The sequence below is a fragment of the Lissotriton helveticus genome, chromosome 8 (genome assembly GCF_964261635.1).
Source record: "Lissotriton helveticus chromosome 8, aLisHel1.1, whole genome shotgun sequence".
In the NCBI taxonomy this organism is placed as follows: domain Eukaryota; kingdom Metazoa; phylum Chordata; class Amphibia; order Caudata; family Salamandridae; genus Lissotriton; species Lissotriton helveticus.
In genome coordinates, this window is record NC_136069.1 from 1,468,913,859 (window position 1) to 1,468,930,671 (window position 16,813).

At 47.1% G+C, this 16,813-nt stretch overlaps 1 protein-coding gene across 1 annotated transcript in view; it reads left to right on the forward strand.

The window, feature by feature from the left end:
* The window catches only part of URB1 (URB1 ribosome biogenesis factor), a 703,763-nt gene that overhangs the window by 379,703 nt on the left and 307,247 nt on the right, over positions 1 to 16,813 (forward strand). Inside the window, exon 20 of the mRNA XM_078658408.1 lies at positions 934 to 1,158. Coding sequence (XP_078514534.1) covers positions 934 to 1,158 — 225 coding nt within the window. The remainder of the gene's footprint in view (positions 1 to 933; positions 1,159 to 16,813) is intronic.

Below are 16,813 nucleotides of genomic sequence, written 5' to 3' on the forward strand. Positions count from 1 at the left end.
GCCATGAACAGATGTTTACAGAGTAAGTAACATTTTCCTTCCAGAGGATTTATGCTTGTGGCATGAGGACTAAAGTCGAATTTTCTTACACAGATTTCTTTAAGCATCTTTAGTTTAAACTCTGTTCTGACAGCTTACAAAGGAAATGACGCTGGGAAACCATGCAAGTCACTAAAGGAATCTCACTTAAAATGGGCAGGAATTATTCTAATGAAGTTTAAATTATTTATATAATATTTTCTACCTCAGACATGCCACTCTTAGTTCTTATGTAACAGTTGGAGCAAAGTTTGACCTCTAAGTTAAGATTCTTAGAGGAGGCTGTTATGGCTTCTAGGGAGTTGGCAAAAAGGGGTTAACTAAATATAGTTACAGACCATATATATAAACTCACAAAACATTTGTAATAGCCACCTTGAGTTAAACGGGGCAAGAATGGGTAGACACAATCTCTTCAACCTTCTTCGTGAGGATTTACTGAGCCAGTGTTGTGGACGTTTTCATATGTCCTTGCATATAAGGTGAAACAAAGCCAAACTGTGAATTACTGCATACATTGAAGCGTCAGTAAACTATTAGTCTTTATGTATGATTCCGTTAGATGCATGCACTGGAAAGAGAGAAAGCGAGAGAGGAAATTGTGGTCCTCTACTGCTTGCACCAGTCACTGAAACTGCAAATATAACTGTGATTTGATTATGAAGTTTGATACTCCCAAGAGGTCATTCAGTCATCCAAAACATTTTTGGTGGAATGGCTTAGTTTTGGAGGCCACTACTTTATAGAACCAACTAATCCATTTTACTACACACGATTATATGGAAAATAATGTGAGAGATGAAGGAGCCAATGTGAAGCTTTAAAAGTTGTTTTCATATACCTATGTTATTGCATTTGCAAGCATATTTAATTCTCTTCTTCTTTATTTAACAGTTTGAACAAGCAAAAGATCCATGCATTCCAATCAACCTTGAAAATCAGTGTTCGTTTTCGTCTATGTTGAAAAATGCCTACAGTAGTCATGATGTCCTGCTCTTGGAAGAAACTACCAAGGATCAGCTGAAAGAAGCAATTTCCAAGCTAAAGCTCTCTGAAATTTTGTTAGCAGTTAAACAAGTGATGCTGTATCTAAAAACTACAGTGGATGATTTCAGTAAGGTAGGAAAATGCTTATTTTCTTATTGTTAAGAAAGGAAATTCTTTAGTTTTTTTCAATGTTACTAGAAAAAGTGTGATTATGTTTTCTGCAGGTAGAATCAACTTAAAGTGGACAGGAGAAGGCTTTTGGTGCAGGGCCGAAGGCATCTGATACTAGGAGTTATTTTATACCTTCTCTGTCTGCCCAAGAGCATTAAAAGCCTGGCGTTTGTTCGGGAGCCCTGCGACTGAAAAGTGAAATGCCATGCCCACAGCTGCAGCAGAGGGAGGCTCCGAAGCATTGAATTCGGCGACACAGAGGACCCAGGTGCCAGACAAGATAACGGACGCCATAACCTGAGTGAGGATATACCACAAGCCCGAGCATACAGCTCTTAAATTGCAAATACTCCATGAGGAGGAGCTTTCAGCTCTGCCACATATGTGTTGATTAGAGGACTGGGGCGATGGTGGGAGAGAAGAACACCATCATTGGGTGCAGTTGGATCATAGAGAACTGGAACCTGAGCAGCCACCTTTTTCTGGAAGAGCCAGCTATGGAAGGATAATTGCCTGACCGGTCAGCCCCAAGACAGCTCCTTGAGGTAGTGGTGAGATCTGGCCGGTGCTACAGATAGGAGAGAGCAGTGAGTATAGACTGACAATATGGTGGGCACCAGGGCCAGAAGACTTACAAGCACAGTTCAAAAAGTGTGAATATCCAATGAGGAGGGGTTCTTAATCACTCCTCAACCCAAGCAAGAAGAAAGGATCCAAGGGCAGCAGTGGAGACGCACACCAACAACCATCAACAGGTGCAACAACAGGCCTGATGTCACTCTATAGGACTTGTTTGGGGACCAGGATGGATGCAGAACCCCCAGCGAAGGCAGGGATCCAGGGCCTCCCCCACTGCATCATCCTTGGGGTTCTGGGACTGGTAGAGAAAGGACCCAGATCATGAGAGAGAATGTTAAGCAACACTCAATACAAGTACGATAGCCAGGGCGGTGCTATTGATTTCAGCGGGCAAAATTAGAACGGTCTTACAACACAATATCCAGCCCTCCACACCCCTCGCTGACCGGCAGCCCATCCAGGAAAGTTCAGTAGGAGAGCAGGAGAGGGTGGCTAGGGTTGAGCTTGTATGACACTGGTACTATAGGAGCCCAGAGTATCTTCATAGCCCTGCGTCAAAGAGAGGGCTAGGGGAAGAGGAGAGAACAGCTCCTAAACCATACTCTGAGGCATCCACAGAGATAATGGTTTGATTCCCTTCAACAAATGCTTGTAAAGCAGGAGCTTGCACTATGTGATTCTTGATAGATTGAAATCCCTTTTGGCACTCTTCAGACCATAGATATGTTGATCCTTTCTTTAGTAGTGCCCTGAAACATTCTGTGGTCTTGGGGAAGTCCCTCATAAATTTCGAATAAAATTCAGAGTCCAAGGAAGGACATGAGTTGTTCTTTGTTTAGAGGAGGGGGTGCATCGACTATGCTCTTAATAAGACCTGGTCTGGGTGTGATACCATGTTCGGAGATGACATGGTCTAAATATTCGTTTCCCTTGACCTTGAAGGTACACTTGATTTTTTGTAAAGTGACCCTCTATTTGCTAGAACATTGAATACTTGATCAAGAACAGAATCGTGCTCAGCTTCCGTTTGGTTGAAAATAAGAATGTCATCCTGAAAAACAACAACATGGGGATTTAGGTTAAACATTTCAGTCATCAATCTTTGAAATATGGCAGCAGCCGAAGCAGGACCAAAGGGGAGACGACAAAATTGAAACACACCATCTGGGGTGACAAAAGCTGTGAGATGTCGGGACTGAGGATGTAGTTCGACCTGATGGTAGGCATCCTTAAGATCAAGTTTGGTATACCATGAGGAGGAACCTACTTTGGCAATGAGATCTTCAATGCGCGGCAAGGGAAAACCATCAACCCATATGGCTTTGTTAAGGCTCCTTAAGTCAACACACATCCTCAAGTCCCCAGGTCTTCTTGGCCAAAACAATAGGTGAAAGCCAAAGGGCATATTCAACTTCCTCAATTATGCCTTGGTTACATAATGATTCTAAATTTTTATATAGATCGCCTCAGATGCTTAAGGGAACATTTCTCAGTTTATGCTTGATGGGTACAGCATTTTCTTTGATTTTGATGAAATGTTGGATGAATTTTGATGAAATTTTTGAAGACCTAGACGGTCTTCAAAAATTCTACGGTGCTTTTGCTCCCATTGAGTAACCGATTGAGAACCAGAAAAAGAATTAATAATTTTAGTGGGAGAAGAGTGATTAATGGTAGTTTGATGATCAATAAAAACAGGGTTAGGTAAACCAGGTTTGATAATGAGACCAAACTCAGCTTGATGGATAAGACCGAGAACATTGATCTCACGTCTAGCTACGTACACTTTTCCATTGATAGTAATCCCCAAAACACTTATTTTAGCCCAGAAGTAGCCTAGTAAGTCAATCTTACTACCCTCAAAAGCCACAGTGAGAATGTCAGGAGGTAGTAGACTTTTGGTAGACCTAAACTTCAGATATCTATCATGAGACACAATAGAGATCCGCGCTCCTGTATCAACAAGGAGTTGAATATGACTAGTTTCAATGGTGACTTTAACTTCAGGATCAGCAATATAATACGTAACACCTTCCTCTGGACAATTTTTGACTACAGCAATATACTCTTGATTAGTGACATCATCAGCAAATTAGTCTTCAAATTGGTCATCAGAATCATTAAGTACACATCTTACACCTCTTCTATTTCCACTCAAACTTTTGCAAAATGGCCCATTTTTCCACATTGACCACATTGTTGATTTATGGCTGTCCAATTTTTAAAAGAAGAAACATACATAGAGGATCCACACCTATAACAACTTATTCTATAGTTAAACTGTCAATTAGGTGTAAACCTTTTGCCACCTCTATTCAGTCTAAAGTTTCTTCCACTTCTAGGTATAGTAGACCCTCTGGAAATATTGGAGAAAGCAGGAGTAGAAAAAGGAGATTTAGCAGTAACTGCACCGGCAATTGTAGAATTAGATAAAGCAGACTCAAGTTGTTTTGCATCATCCATGGAGCTTTCAATACTTTTGGCAATGTCGACAGCTTCATCCAGAGTGGGATCTTTGCAGGTAAGTAATCTTTCTTGGACCTTTTTGCAATAACATTGTGCACAAAGTTGATCCCTTACAAGTTGGGATGTAAAATTTTCAAATTCACATTTTGCGGCTAGTACTTTTAAAGCGGTGATGAAGGTGTTTGTGCTTTCATTCGGTTTCTGCGTTTTCGTGAAAAATTTGGATCTGTGTAGTACAATGTTTTTTGTTTTTGTAAAGTACTTAGCCAATTGCATCACCGCAGTATCAAACTCATCAGGATCTTCACCTTCGGGTGGTACATAAGGAGGCAAGTGGTCAAAAACATTTTGACCTTCATCTCCTAAATGATAATACATTACATTTTTCTTTCTTTCAGGTCTGAATCTTTGACCCTCAATCTCACCTAAATATGCTTTAAACGATCTAATCCATAACTTCCATTCAAGTTGTGGCTCTCCAGGTTCCTGTAAAAAAGGTGCAGGCGATGTAACACTTTGCATGCCTGTAAATAAGAAGTAAAAAGAATAAATGTGAAGAGAAGAGAATCCAGTAGAAATTAAGAAGAGAAAGAAAAGAAGAAATTTGAATTATCTTTCAATTCCAAGAGTAGTTAATAAAACTGCAACTCCTTATTTGCCCACAGTATGGCTGTCTCACACAGTGGTGAACTCGTAACTAAAAAATTGGTCTCACAGTTGGTCTGCAGAATCATAGATAGGTAATGCTTCTAAGATGAGTGAGCCATATCCCATCTTCTGTCGCCAATGAAATGAAGTGGAATGAACACAGCTGTAGATTTCCAATATGAAGTTTTATTGATTGGGTACAGAAAGTCGTCCCAGCTGACACAGCCAAGGCACAAGCAGCAACTGCTGCTCATAGAACATTCAGGGCAGGGTGTCTGCCGACACTCCAGATGACATCATCTAACACTCAAAGGCCTGTGCCAGCATCACATCACCACAGTTCGAACTTAATCCATACCCAGTCAGGGTAGCTCTTCCAGATGATACCACGGCCTATCATAAGATCATGCAGATGGCTGGGCTTTTCATAAGGTCAACAGACTTGTTGTTCAGGAGGAAGAGGACTTTCATATACAGACACTTCTCATGTTAGAGCAGATGGTGCAATTCTTGACCATGTTTAAAGACCTGCTTAAATCTGCCTCCAAGAATTTCAAAGAGCCAGTCAAGACAAGGCTAACGACAACTAGGGGTGAGAAGAAGAACAGACCGTCACCCAGTGGCCATATTTACATCAAGGACCAAGTCCCCGAATACTTGGTGATCCACACCATCTGAAGTAGAACGTCTGCCCAAGCTACAGGTGATATCCCAATGCTTGATGAGCAGAGCAAGCTAATTGGTGCAGCAGGCAAAAGGCTGACTGATGGGCGTTCACGCACTGGCATATAGCTGGAATAACAAGTCCCAATGCATGATAAGGAGTGCTAGATAATTCACAAACAAACTGGCACATAGGTGGTACAACGTGTCCAGTGGGATCAAATGCAGGAACTTTTAAATCACCTTGCTGAGGAGTTCAGGAAGAAGGTGCCCAGAATGGTGTCCGAGGCCAAGACCATTTAAAACACCAGCATCCGCTACGCACTCAGTGCCATGGACAAGGCTTCAAAAAGAGGCATCAACAATAGTCGTCGTCAGGTGGCAGACCTGGCTCTGCATCTTTGGGTTCAAACTTGAGGTCCAGCAGCCTCTCCTCAACCACCTGTTTGAAAGAGAATATCTCGTAGCCGCCAGGTTGACAAGATGCTTGAAAAAATTAAAATGAACATGATTATTGCAATATCAATGGGCTCCCTGCAAAGTTCGGCTGCCAGAAGGTCTTTCAAAAGCAACAGCCTATGTGAGAATCTAAGCCCACTTTCCCCAACCAATAGCATTCTTATCTAAAATACCAGCCAACGTTCATGAGCAGGCTGGCCGGTGTTACGCAATAGTAGAGGTGGCTCTGGTAAAGGGACCCCTAGTGCCAAGCATTGACTTGCTCAATCTACAACACCCCCCCCCCCCCCCCCATTCCCATCGCACGTTGTTTGAATGGCCCTTTTTGTGGTATCACCCACAATCTTTGTGCCATCCTCCGCCTACTTTCGCTGATATTATTTTTACAGGCCCTAGCACTTTGATCACTTAACCACTGTTAACTAGTGCTAAAGTGCATATGCGCTCTCCTCCAAAACATGGTAATATTGGCTTATACCCTTTTGGCATATTTAATTTACTTATAAGTCCCTAGTAAAGTGGTCCTACATGTGCCCTGGTCCTGTAAACCAAATGCTACTAGTTGGCCTGCAGCACTAGTTGTGCCACCCACTTAAGTAGCCATTTCAACATGACTCAGACCTGCAATTTCAGGGCCTCTATGAGAAGTATAAATTGCCAGTTCGACCTGGCAAAATAAACCGTTTTGCCAGGCCCAAAATTTCTATTTTAATACATATGTCAATGTATTTAGAGAATAGGACGTGTACTTTTAAGTTTTCCGTGTCTTGGTAGTGAAAAACTCTTACATTTGGTTTTCACGACTGCTAGGCCTTTATCTCCCAAAGGATAACATTGGGATTACCTTATTACATTTCAAGTGTGATTACCAAATGGGAAGATATAATTGACTCAAGTTTGGCATCTCTAGAATCCATCCATTTGGTGCCTGCAGCCTCTCTCTGGCTATATGACTTGGTGTAGTTGGGCTTTGTGTATTCCTCCTAGACATCCACACACAATGGGAGCGTAGGTGTGACTGAGTGGACCATCACTGGCAGGATAGGAGGGAGGAGCGGGGACCAGCCTCACTTACACCTGAATAGTCTTAATCCTGTCTCTGCACAAAGGGCTGCATACCCCCTATAGTTCATCTAGAGCCAGGGCAGATAGGGCATCTGTGCATTTCAAAAGCATGCCTCTAGCAGCTTCTCCTCACTTAAAAAGGCACAACTGTTTTATAATAGAAGGACCTCAGACACCACCACTTCAGTACACTTCTGGACTGGGGACACTCTTCCAGGAAGAAGGACTGCTGGGCTACTGAAAGGACTGCCATTCTGCTTACTCCTGCTCTGCAGTGTTGACCTCTTGCCTGTTGCCCTCTTGCCTGGATGAGAAGGGCTCAACCAGCAGCACTTGAACCCAGAGTGACTCCAATGGCTAGTTGGCTGGTGTCTTGGTCCGAAGCCTCAGGGACATAACAGGCTTCCAACCATCGTGCATCTGAACTCTGCCATCTGTGAGTTTACCCTGCCAAGCGGTGTCACCCCAGGACTGGACCCTTGGAAATGAGCCAAGGTGCTCGCCAGTGGAACCAATTCCTCTTCTCTGTTGAGTGACACATCCCTGAGCTGAACCGACACATCATCGCTGCTTCATGGATTGTACCCATTGCAAAGGCTCGCATCACCCACTGTATTCCTTGAAACCAGCGCATCGGCCTTGTGGTGCTTCGCAACCACAGTTCAGGTCCTCTCATCGATGGCAGCCTCAGCCTAGACGATGACGCTGGACTCCACATCGCAGCAGCGCAGCTCTTTGGAACCAATGCATCACCTGCTGCGCGCCGCATGCAAGACGCCAGACTTTGCAACCACAGCCATATCCCAGAATCTACCACTGCAGCCTCATCTCATCACGGACCCTACGCATTGCTTCGGCTGTGAGGTGCAGCTTCGATGCGGATCCACACAACGCTCCACAAGCAAAGATTTAAGGTACTCTGTTCAGCAGGCTTAACTGGGTCCCTGTTGCTGGCCCACGCTCCATTGCAGTCGGTCTGAACTTGGGACTTTGTCGTGGTCTGGAGCAGCCAGATATCCCCAGTAGCACTATCTGGTTTTTTGAGCTATTTTCACTACGAACCTTAAAATTCAATATATTCAGTTTTACTAATTGGATTTTTTTTGTTTTTGGTCTGGTTTTAATGATTAAAAACGACTCTATTTTTCCAAATCAGTTGTTGGCTCAAGTTAAGCCTGAATGCTCCTGGCCAAGCTACCAAGGGGAGTTTGCTTGTGCCTTACCCTGACAAGGATTTTGGTTGCTGTAGGAAGCTGGATCTGTATATACTATACCAAAGTAAGGTGTAGAGTCCAATGCATCCCCAAAGGTAGGCAACGGCTAAAGTAGATAATACCTTACTCTTTATTTGTGGTAGTGTGGACGTGCAATAACGCTTTAGCAGAGGGTAGGGTTAAGCATTTATTGTAAAAACTCTGGCAAGAAATGATGTCACACACTTAAAAACTGAACTCGGACCAATTTGTTTGTATAAAAATATTATTTCGTTATTTTATTTCTAGAACCAAGCCAGGCCTGGTGCAGGTAAGTGAAGTACTACTTTACAGTACTTATGCAATCATTTACCGTGGAATTCAGGTACAAATGCAGTTGGTTGATTTACAGGTAAGTTAATAATCAGAATTACTTTTCAGTTAGTTTGTAGATTACAGTACATGTTACGTCTTGAATTACTTTTTAAGTTACTTTTGATAATCAGTGTGAAATGCCATGATATCACACTGAGACATTTCCTAGGCAAAGGGTGAGTAATTCACTTTTGGTACATTTGCAGTTTTTCAAGGTTTCATACAAACCAACTCCACAGTTAAAAAATGTTTTCAAAGACAAGCAGTCCATGCAGTCCTATGGGAGGAAATGAAGTTATCGGTTTACAGGTAAGTAGTTGATTGTGGGTGTTGGGTTTCTGGGGGTTAGAACCAGGGTTCCCTCAGGGTGGAGGACGCACTCACAATGCACACTCAGCGGCACTAGGCGGCCGGGGGCAGAGTGCTGACACCCAATGTTATCCAATTGGGGATAGAGGGCCTCCGGTTGGTGGCTGCTCACGAGCCGGCCACAAGGTTGTGGGATCCAAGCTCCTGGTGTTAGGCTCAGGGCAAAGGGGGATCCAATTTAACACAAAAGGTGCACCTACAGCAGCACAGTGGCGGTTGGGTGCAGGGTGCTGTTTTGGCGTCGGGTGCCCAGTTGATTTCAATGGGCATTCTTTGATTGCATCAAACACTGCAGGCTCAGGGACGAAGATATTCTGGAGGTGACCACTGGTTGGAGAGGTAAGTTAGGATGCCTGGGGATGCTGGGACACCGTCAGTTGGGCCACTCATGGCAGCGGGACGTCGGTGCAGGGGTGTCTTTAGGTGCCAGGTTTTTCTTACCAGCTCAGGTCGCAGTCATGGGGATCCTGCAGAAGGGGGCTGCAGGCGTTGATTGGAGATTCAAGGCAGGTCAGCGATCCCCAGATCTCCGGTCCAGATCGCCAGGGAGACCTTCTCATGGTGTTAGGCCACTCGAACTCAGGCCGTGGGCATCAGGTGCAGGTTGGTACAGACTTGCAGATTTGGCCGGAGCCAGAGTGTGTGGGTGAGCAAATCCAGTGCTCACAGGAGACAAAGTCCTGGTTTGGGAATGTAGGGCAGGTCCTCCGGGTTCTTGGGAGCTGCTGGCTGTAGAACACGCCGGTATTTCGCTGGAGCAGGTTCGAGGTGTGGACAGGCCGGTAGGGCAGGGGCCAAGTCAGTGGGCATATTCCTCTTCTTAGTTCAGCATGACTTATTTGGTTCTTCTTCTCGTCTGAGGAGGCAAGGTTCAGGGTTGCCCCTAAATACTACATTTAGGGACGTTACACGTAGGTACAGGTTGGGACCAATGGGTCCATTCCTTGGGATGTGTACACCCCCTGGTATGCCACCCTGCAGTGGGAGGGGGCATATGACTCACTCTGGTTGGCTGGGTCCCCCCATTTGCATTATGGTGGGGACTGAGAGTTGTGCTTCACCTCGCCTCCCCCACCTGATAGGTGGGGTTGGCAAAGGTGGGCACACCTCGCCTCCTAACTTGGTCCCCCCACCCCCCCCGATTCTACCACCCAAAGTGGGCATCAAAACCTGTGGGGCAGTTGCTGGGAGCAGCAATTGGTTGGGTAGCTCCCAAAGGCGACAAGCCTTCGAAGCTTCCTCTTCGTGGACCCTGCCCATCCTGGGGGAGGAGGCTTGCCACCTCGTGCATTGTTTCAGGACCCCGAAAGCGGCAGGCTCTCGACCCAGGGGTCCAGAAACATGTTTGGTGGTGGCAGCTGTTAATCAGCCACTCAGCCAGGACATTATACATGGGTCGTTTCTCAGGGGACAGCTCTAAGATGCCCTCTGAGTGCAATTTTCATTAAATCCCATACTGGCATCAGTGTGGGTTTAAATTTGCTGAGAGGGTTGATACCAAACGTCCCAGTTTTCAGTAAAGCCATTATGGTGCTTTGAAGTTCGTAATGACAAACTCCCAGCACCATATACTCTTAATTACTGCACTTACAATGTCTTAGAATTGGCTTAGATACTGTAGGGGGGCTCATGCGCCTGTCCCCTCACCACTGGTATAGTGCAGCCAGCTAGAGGGGTGGCTGACCTATGCCAGGGCAGTGGGTTGTAGGCATGGCACACAGACATGTGTGCCATGTCGACTCTTCACTTTGCCATTGCAGGCTGCGTGTCTTCGTGCATAACTGTGTGTGTGTGTGTTTAAAGATACAGGGCCTCTGAGGGTGGCACAACAAGTGCTGCAGCCATTAGAGGCCTTCCCTGGTCACTTTGCCATGGTACCTATGGTACCTTTTACATGGGATTTATATGTGGCCAGAGAGTTGCCAATTTGGTTTTGCAACAGTACAATTTAGGGAAAGAACATAGGCCCTGGGTACCTGGTTGGCAGAAACCCAGGGCACACTCAGTCAAAGTACATCAACAGTTTGGCAAAAAGTGGGGGCAACCCCGCAAAAAGGGGCACTTTCCTACAGTTGCTGCTTGACCAGGGCCTACACCCCAATCAACTAACAACCCAATTTCTTACACACGTCATCTGTTGAGGGGAGTTTACAACATTTCCTCTCTAACTGGGAGGTAACCACTTGAGACTAGTGGGTTTTAACGATGGTTCGCCACAGCTGCTATCTCAAACTACTCAGACCCACGTCCTCGGCAAATACCATCTCCACCTCTGAGAGGAAAAAATACCAACATTCCGTTAGAAAGGGGCAATAGAAAGCATGCGTCCACACCACTAAGGAAAAAGTGTCTAATCGCTTTTCTTCCTTATTCTCAAACGGGGGGCTACCTAAGGTGTTTCCTCAACTTCAAGCCTCTAAGTCTAAGCAGATGCATCCTGCCAGAGTGTTACCATATGACAACCCTGCAAGATGCTGTCCTTTTTCTCCAAAAAGGCAATTAAATATGGCTGTTGACCTCAAGGATGCCTCCTTTCACATACCCATCAGTGGTGTTCACTGACTGTACATTTGCCTTCTGGTAAGTAGACGTCACTACCAATTCCAAGTCTTTCTTTCGAATCAACACCGCTTCAAAGGTGTTCACAAAGCTCCTAGCTGTGGTGGCTTCACATCTCTGATGGGGACACTCGTATATGTCCCTAACTTGATGATTGGCTGATTAAGAAGACGTGCAGAAAGCAATGCCTAGCTCACACCCAAGCTGTAATTTCTCTTCTTCACACCCATAAATAGCATCAAGTCCCATCTCTAATCTCATCAGATTCAGCCTTCCCTGGCATCAGCATTAAACTCTGTCCCCTCACCCCCAAATGTATCTACATGCCTCCCAGGAGGAAATCCCCTTTGGTCTCTTCCTATTAACTTTGCAGCAACTCCTGCAATCCTCCTGGCTAATATGTACGCGAAGACCCTGGACTCGCTGTTTAGCAAGGAGATTAGTCTGTAAGACTCACACTTGACTGGGTTTTTATAGTGTTGTAACAGAACTACTATATTTACACCCTGCCCTCCCAAGAGTCAAGTGGATTTTGGCAGTTATGCAATATACTGTTAAATAAGTCCCTCTAGACTGGAATTTGAGTATCTAGTGCCCTGTTAGACGTCCCCTGGAACCCTGCCACAGCCTGCGGGTGTCCTCTTCTTTATCTGAGCAGCAGCTAACCTTATTTCCTCCTCAGAAATATCTCTTATCAAACTATTCTGATCATACGATTGAGACTAAGGAGCTGAAGGATCCTTAACCTGTCTCCCACTGCTTGATCATTGTGTGTTTTGCTGTTCACCCTAAGAGGGAAGGGTATGCCCAGACGTGGGTCCCGTGCTCATTAAATGTAAATGTAAATGTAGTATACTTGTAAAGCGCACAGCTGCCCCAGCAACGGGGCGTCCCGGCGCAGTATAACTCTGGGGAACCCGTCCTGGCATTCCCTGTGGGATCGTCCCTTGCTGGGAGTCCCCAAGGTGGAGCCAGGCATCCCCGGAATTGGTGGGGCCGTTGTGGAGATTAGGCAAGCTAATGCCCAGAGTTGCCGAGTGGAACCCCTGATTAGAGTAAGCACCGAAGCGAGAATTATCGAGTCCGCTGACCAAGGTCCACGACCCTGCCGCGTCGGGAATTGAACCCTGGTCCCAGGCTGACTTCTGCTCTCAGGCCTGCCGCCTCTAACCAGTGAGCCACACTACTCCACTGGGGTCAAGCTATCCTGGCTCGGCTGGACTGTTCCCATGAGGCACAGGGTCAAGAAGAAGAAGAAGAAGAAGAAAATTACATTTATATAGCGCATATACTACCCTGAGGCCTCGCAGCGCTAATATCTGAATCAGAAGACTACAGGGATTCGTGCTCGCAGGATGTACCAAATAGGTGGGTTTTTAAGCGTTTTCTGAATGCCAGCAAGTTATTGGTCCTTCTAAGCGAGAGGGGGAGGGAGTTCCACAGCTTTACAGCATTGAATGTAAATGAGCGGCCTCCCCAACGGGCTTTGTTTATCTTGTTCGAGGTGGCCAAGTAGAGTGAACTGGAGCGCAAGGCTCTGTGGGGGAGATAGGGGGTGATCAAAGGGTGCATTATGGCAGGACCGGTCCTCCAGATTGCTTTCTGATTAAGACACATAGCTTTAAACTGAATCCTTGATGTTATAGGCAACCAGTGTAACTTCTTATGGGCAGGCTTAGCAGATTGCTCTACCAAATCCCACGGAGGCAATCGGGCGGCACAATTCTGTGTGACCTGAAGTTTATTAATTGTGGCCTTTGGGGCTCCCAGATAGAGAGCATTGCCGTAATCCAGGCGAGAGAGTATCAGGGCCTGAACCATGACTCTCCTCGCCTGGCACGGAAGAAGATGGAGGATCTTACGGAGCATCCTCATCAGACCGTAACAGGTAGATGAGGTCTTAGTAGCCTGCACCATAACATCCAGGGAGCTATCTAGCCAGACTCCCAGGCTTTTTATCTGTGTTTTTGGAGGGGGAGGGGTCCCATACATTCCGGCCACAAAGGGACCAGAATGTTGGGTGCGGGGTTGCCCAGTAACATAATTTCCGTTTTTTCCCCGTTGAGTCCAAGGCAGGAGAGCTCCATCCACTTGGCGACCGCCTCAAGACAGGGGCCCAGGGTGCTAGACAACCCCCCAGCCTGGTTTAATGAAACCACAAGCTGGGTGTCATCTGCATAGGTGACAATTTTGACGCCAAAAGGATGGACCACCTCCGCCAGAGGTCTCATGTAAATATTAAAAAGGGTGGGGCTCAGGGCAGAGCCCTGAGGCACCCCACACATAAGTGGCTGCTTAGTGGAAAAATGTCTCCCTCAAAGACCTGGAAGAAACGCTCCTCCAGGGAGGAGGTTAGCCATGTCAGTGCCACGCCCGACACCCCCATGCCACTAAGACGATGTAGTAAAATGGCATGGTTAACCGCGTCGAACGCGGCACTGAGATCTAATAGGATGATGGCCGCCTTACCTCTCCGGTCTAGCAGACTCCTTGTCTCCTCCATCACGGCCAGCAGAGCTGTCTCAGTCCCGTGTTGGGGACGAAACCCCGTCTGAGACGTAGAGAGCAGTCAGTTTGATTCCAAATGCTCGACCAGTAAGTTGTTAATGTGTTTCTCCACCAATTTGCTCATCCAGGGCAAAAGGGAGATAGGGCGATAGTTGGACAAATTGCTTTGGTCCAAATTGGGCTTTTTTAATAAAGCCCTGACCATAGCCCTGAACAAGACTGATTTGCATATGGCCTTGTCTGAACTGGGGTAGCTTGGTGAGCAAAATAACGATGGATTAAACCCAGATCTGTGACTGGGGGTGAATGTTTTGCCATTGTGCAACATTCCGTCCATCATCTTGTGTGTTTTGCTACTCATTTTATCGACCTCAGATGGATGAAAGGCTGAGTGGACCCGTAGGGATTAGAACCTGTGACCATGAGGTCGAACACAGTTCCTTACAGTGGATGCATTTTTCCACTGCGCCACCAGACCTGGCTGGGCTTAAGGATGTAGATTCATGTTATGTTATGTTATAACAATTTATTATGCGCACAGCGACCCCAGCGAAGGAGCATCCCGGCGCAGAGACAACGGAGCAACATAACATAACAGGGAAACAGTACTACGGAGAAGAGGCTAAAACAAGAAAGTCTTGATGGCTCTACGGAAGGACAACAGGTCCTCGAGCAGCCGGATTTCGACTGGAAGGGTATTCCAGACTGACGCTGCTTTCACCCTGAAAGAGCGACCCCCCATCCTGCTGAGCCTAAACCTAGGAACAACAGCAAGGGCCTGGCCTTGAGACCGGAGGTTGCGGGTGGGGACATAGAAGGAAATAGAGTTGGCCAGAATCTCAGGACCTATGCCTCTTAGAATTTTAAAGGTCAAACACAGGACCTTGAACAGAATACGCTTCCTGACCGGAAGCCAGTGCAGGGAGCGGAGGACATTGGTCACCGGGCAGAACCTAGGTAGGCCGACAATGGCTCTCGCCGCAGCGTTTTGCACCCGCTGCAGGCGGGTTAGCTCAGCCTGGTTAGCCCCAACCAGCAGGGAGCTAACGTAGTCCAGACGAGAGATGATCCCTGACCGGAAGCCAGTGCAGGGAGCGGAGGACATTGGTCACCGGGCAGAACCTAGGTAGGCCGACAATGGCTCTCGCCGCAGCGTTTTGCACCCGCTGCAGGCGGGTTAGCTCAGCCTGGTTAGCCCCAACCAGCAGGGAGCTAACGTAGTCCAGACGAGAGATGATAGTTGCCTGGACTACAAGCTGTCTGGTAGGGGCATCGAAGAACCTAAGCACTGGCCTTAAGCCTCTTAGGAGTCCAAAGCAGCAGGCTGCGATTTTTTTGGTGTGCCCTATGAATGTGAGACCGGCGTCTAACCAGACCCCTAGATTCTTCACCTCCGACACCGGGGTCGGAGTGGGGCCCAGCTCCGAAGGCCACCACTGATCGCCCCAAAGCTCCACTCCCTTCCCGACAACCATAACCTCTGTTTTTGTGGCATTAAGCTGAAGGCAGTTGCCTGTCAGCCAACTGGCCACCGCCTTCAGTCCAGACTGGAACCTGGGGGCATCCTGTTCCGCATCCCCGCTGAGGGTAACCGCCAGCTGTGTGTCGTCGGCATATGAGACCAAAGTTAGGCCCCACTGCCTTGCGACATCAGCCAGCGGTCTCACGTAAAGGTTGAACAACGTGGGACTCAGCGAGGAACCCTGCGGGACCCCCGAGGCCAGCGGCTGGAACCTGGACTTGAAGGGAGGGGTGGCAACACAGAAGGAGCGGTTGTCTAGGAAGGAGCGGAACCATTGCAGCGCCTGGCCACCGATACCAATCTCCTCGAGCCGCTGGAGGAGGATGCTGTGTGATACAGTATCGAAGGCGGCGCTGAGATCTAACAAAATCAGCGCCGCCGTCTGACCAGCATCCAACCTCGCACGGAGATGTTCCACCATCACCAGTAAGGCAGTCTCCGTGCTGTGACCAGCACGGAAGCCATTGTCATAGAAAATAACAACCTGCTTGCCCCTTCTCTGAATTTTTTCCGCCCTGCTATAGTACGGAGACTGCCCACCGAGCTGTAACCGAACATCTGAGGGAGGCATTAGATGCGTGTACGGCAGCGCTGATATTAGATCTAAGCGCTGCGTTCAACACTGTATCCCACCAGATTCTGTTGCAACATTTGGAAGAGGCTGATATTGAGGGCCCGGCCCTAGGCTGGTTTGCCTCTTCTTTTTTTGTTTTTTATCTGAAAAACCTTATCAAGTGTCGGTCCGTCCATTCAGCTCTCATGCCTATGCTATTAAACAAGGGGTTCCACAGGGCTCTGCCCTGAGCCCAACTCTTTTCAACCTATATGTTCAACCATTAGCGGCATGAGCCAGGAGCAGAGGACTAACTGTGGTATCCTATGCTGATGATACCCAGCTAGTGGTGGCACTATCTAATCACTCCACGCAGGACGCTCTTAAGTTCAGGAGTGATTTAACAGCCATAGCAGATTGGATGACTGCCTACTGTATTCAGTTAAATGATAGCAAGTCTGAGGTCCTGCTGGTGGGTAGAGACACTGAGGTGTGGAGCGAGCGCTGATGGCCTTTGACTCTGGGCTGTTCACCTTCCCCTAAGAAGGCGGTCAAAACCTGGGAGTATGGGTTGACGTGGTCCTCCGTTTTCATGTTCAAACCAAAATGGTAGCCGGGACCTGTTTCAGACTCCTGCGAGCACTCATATTTCTACTG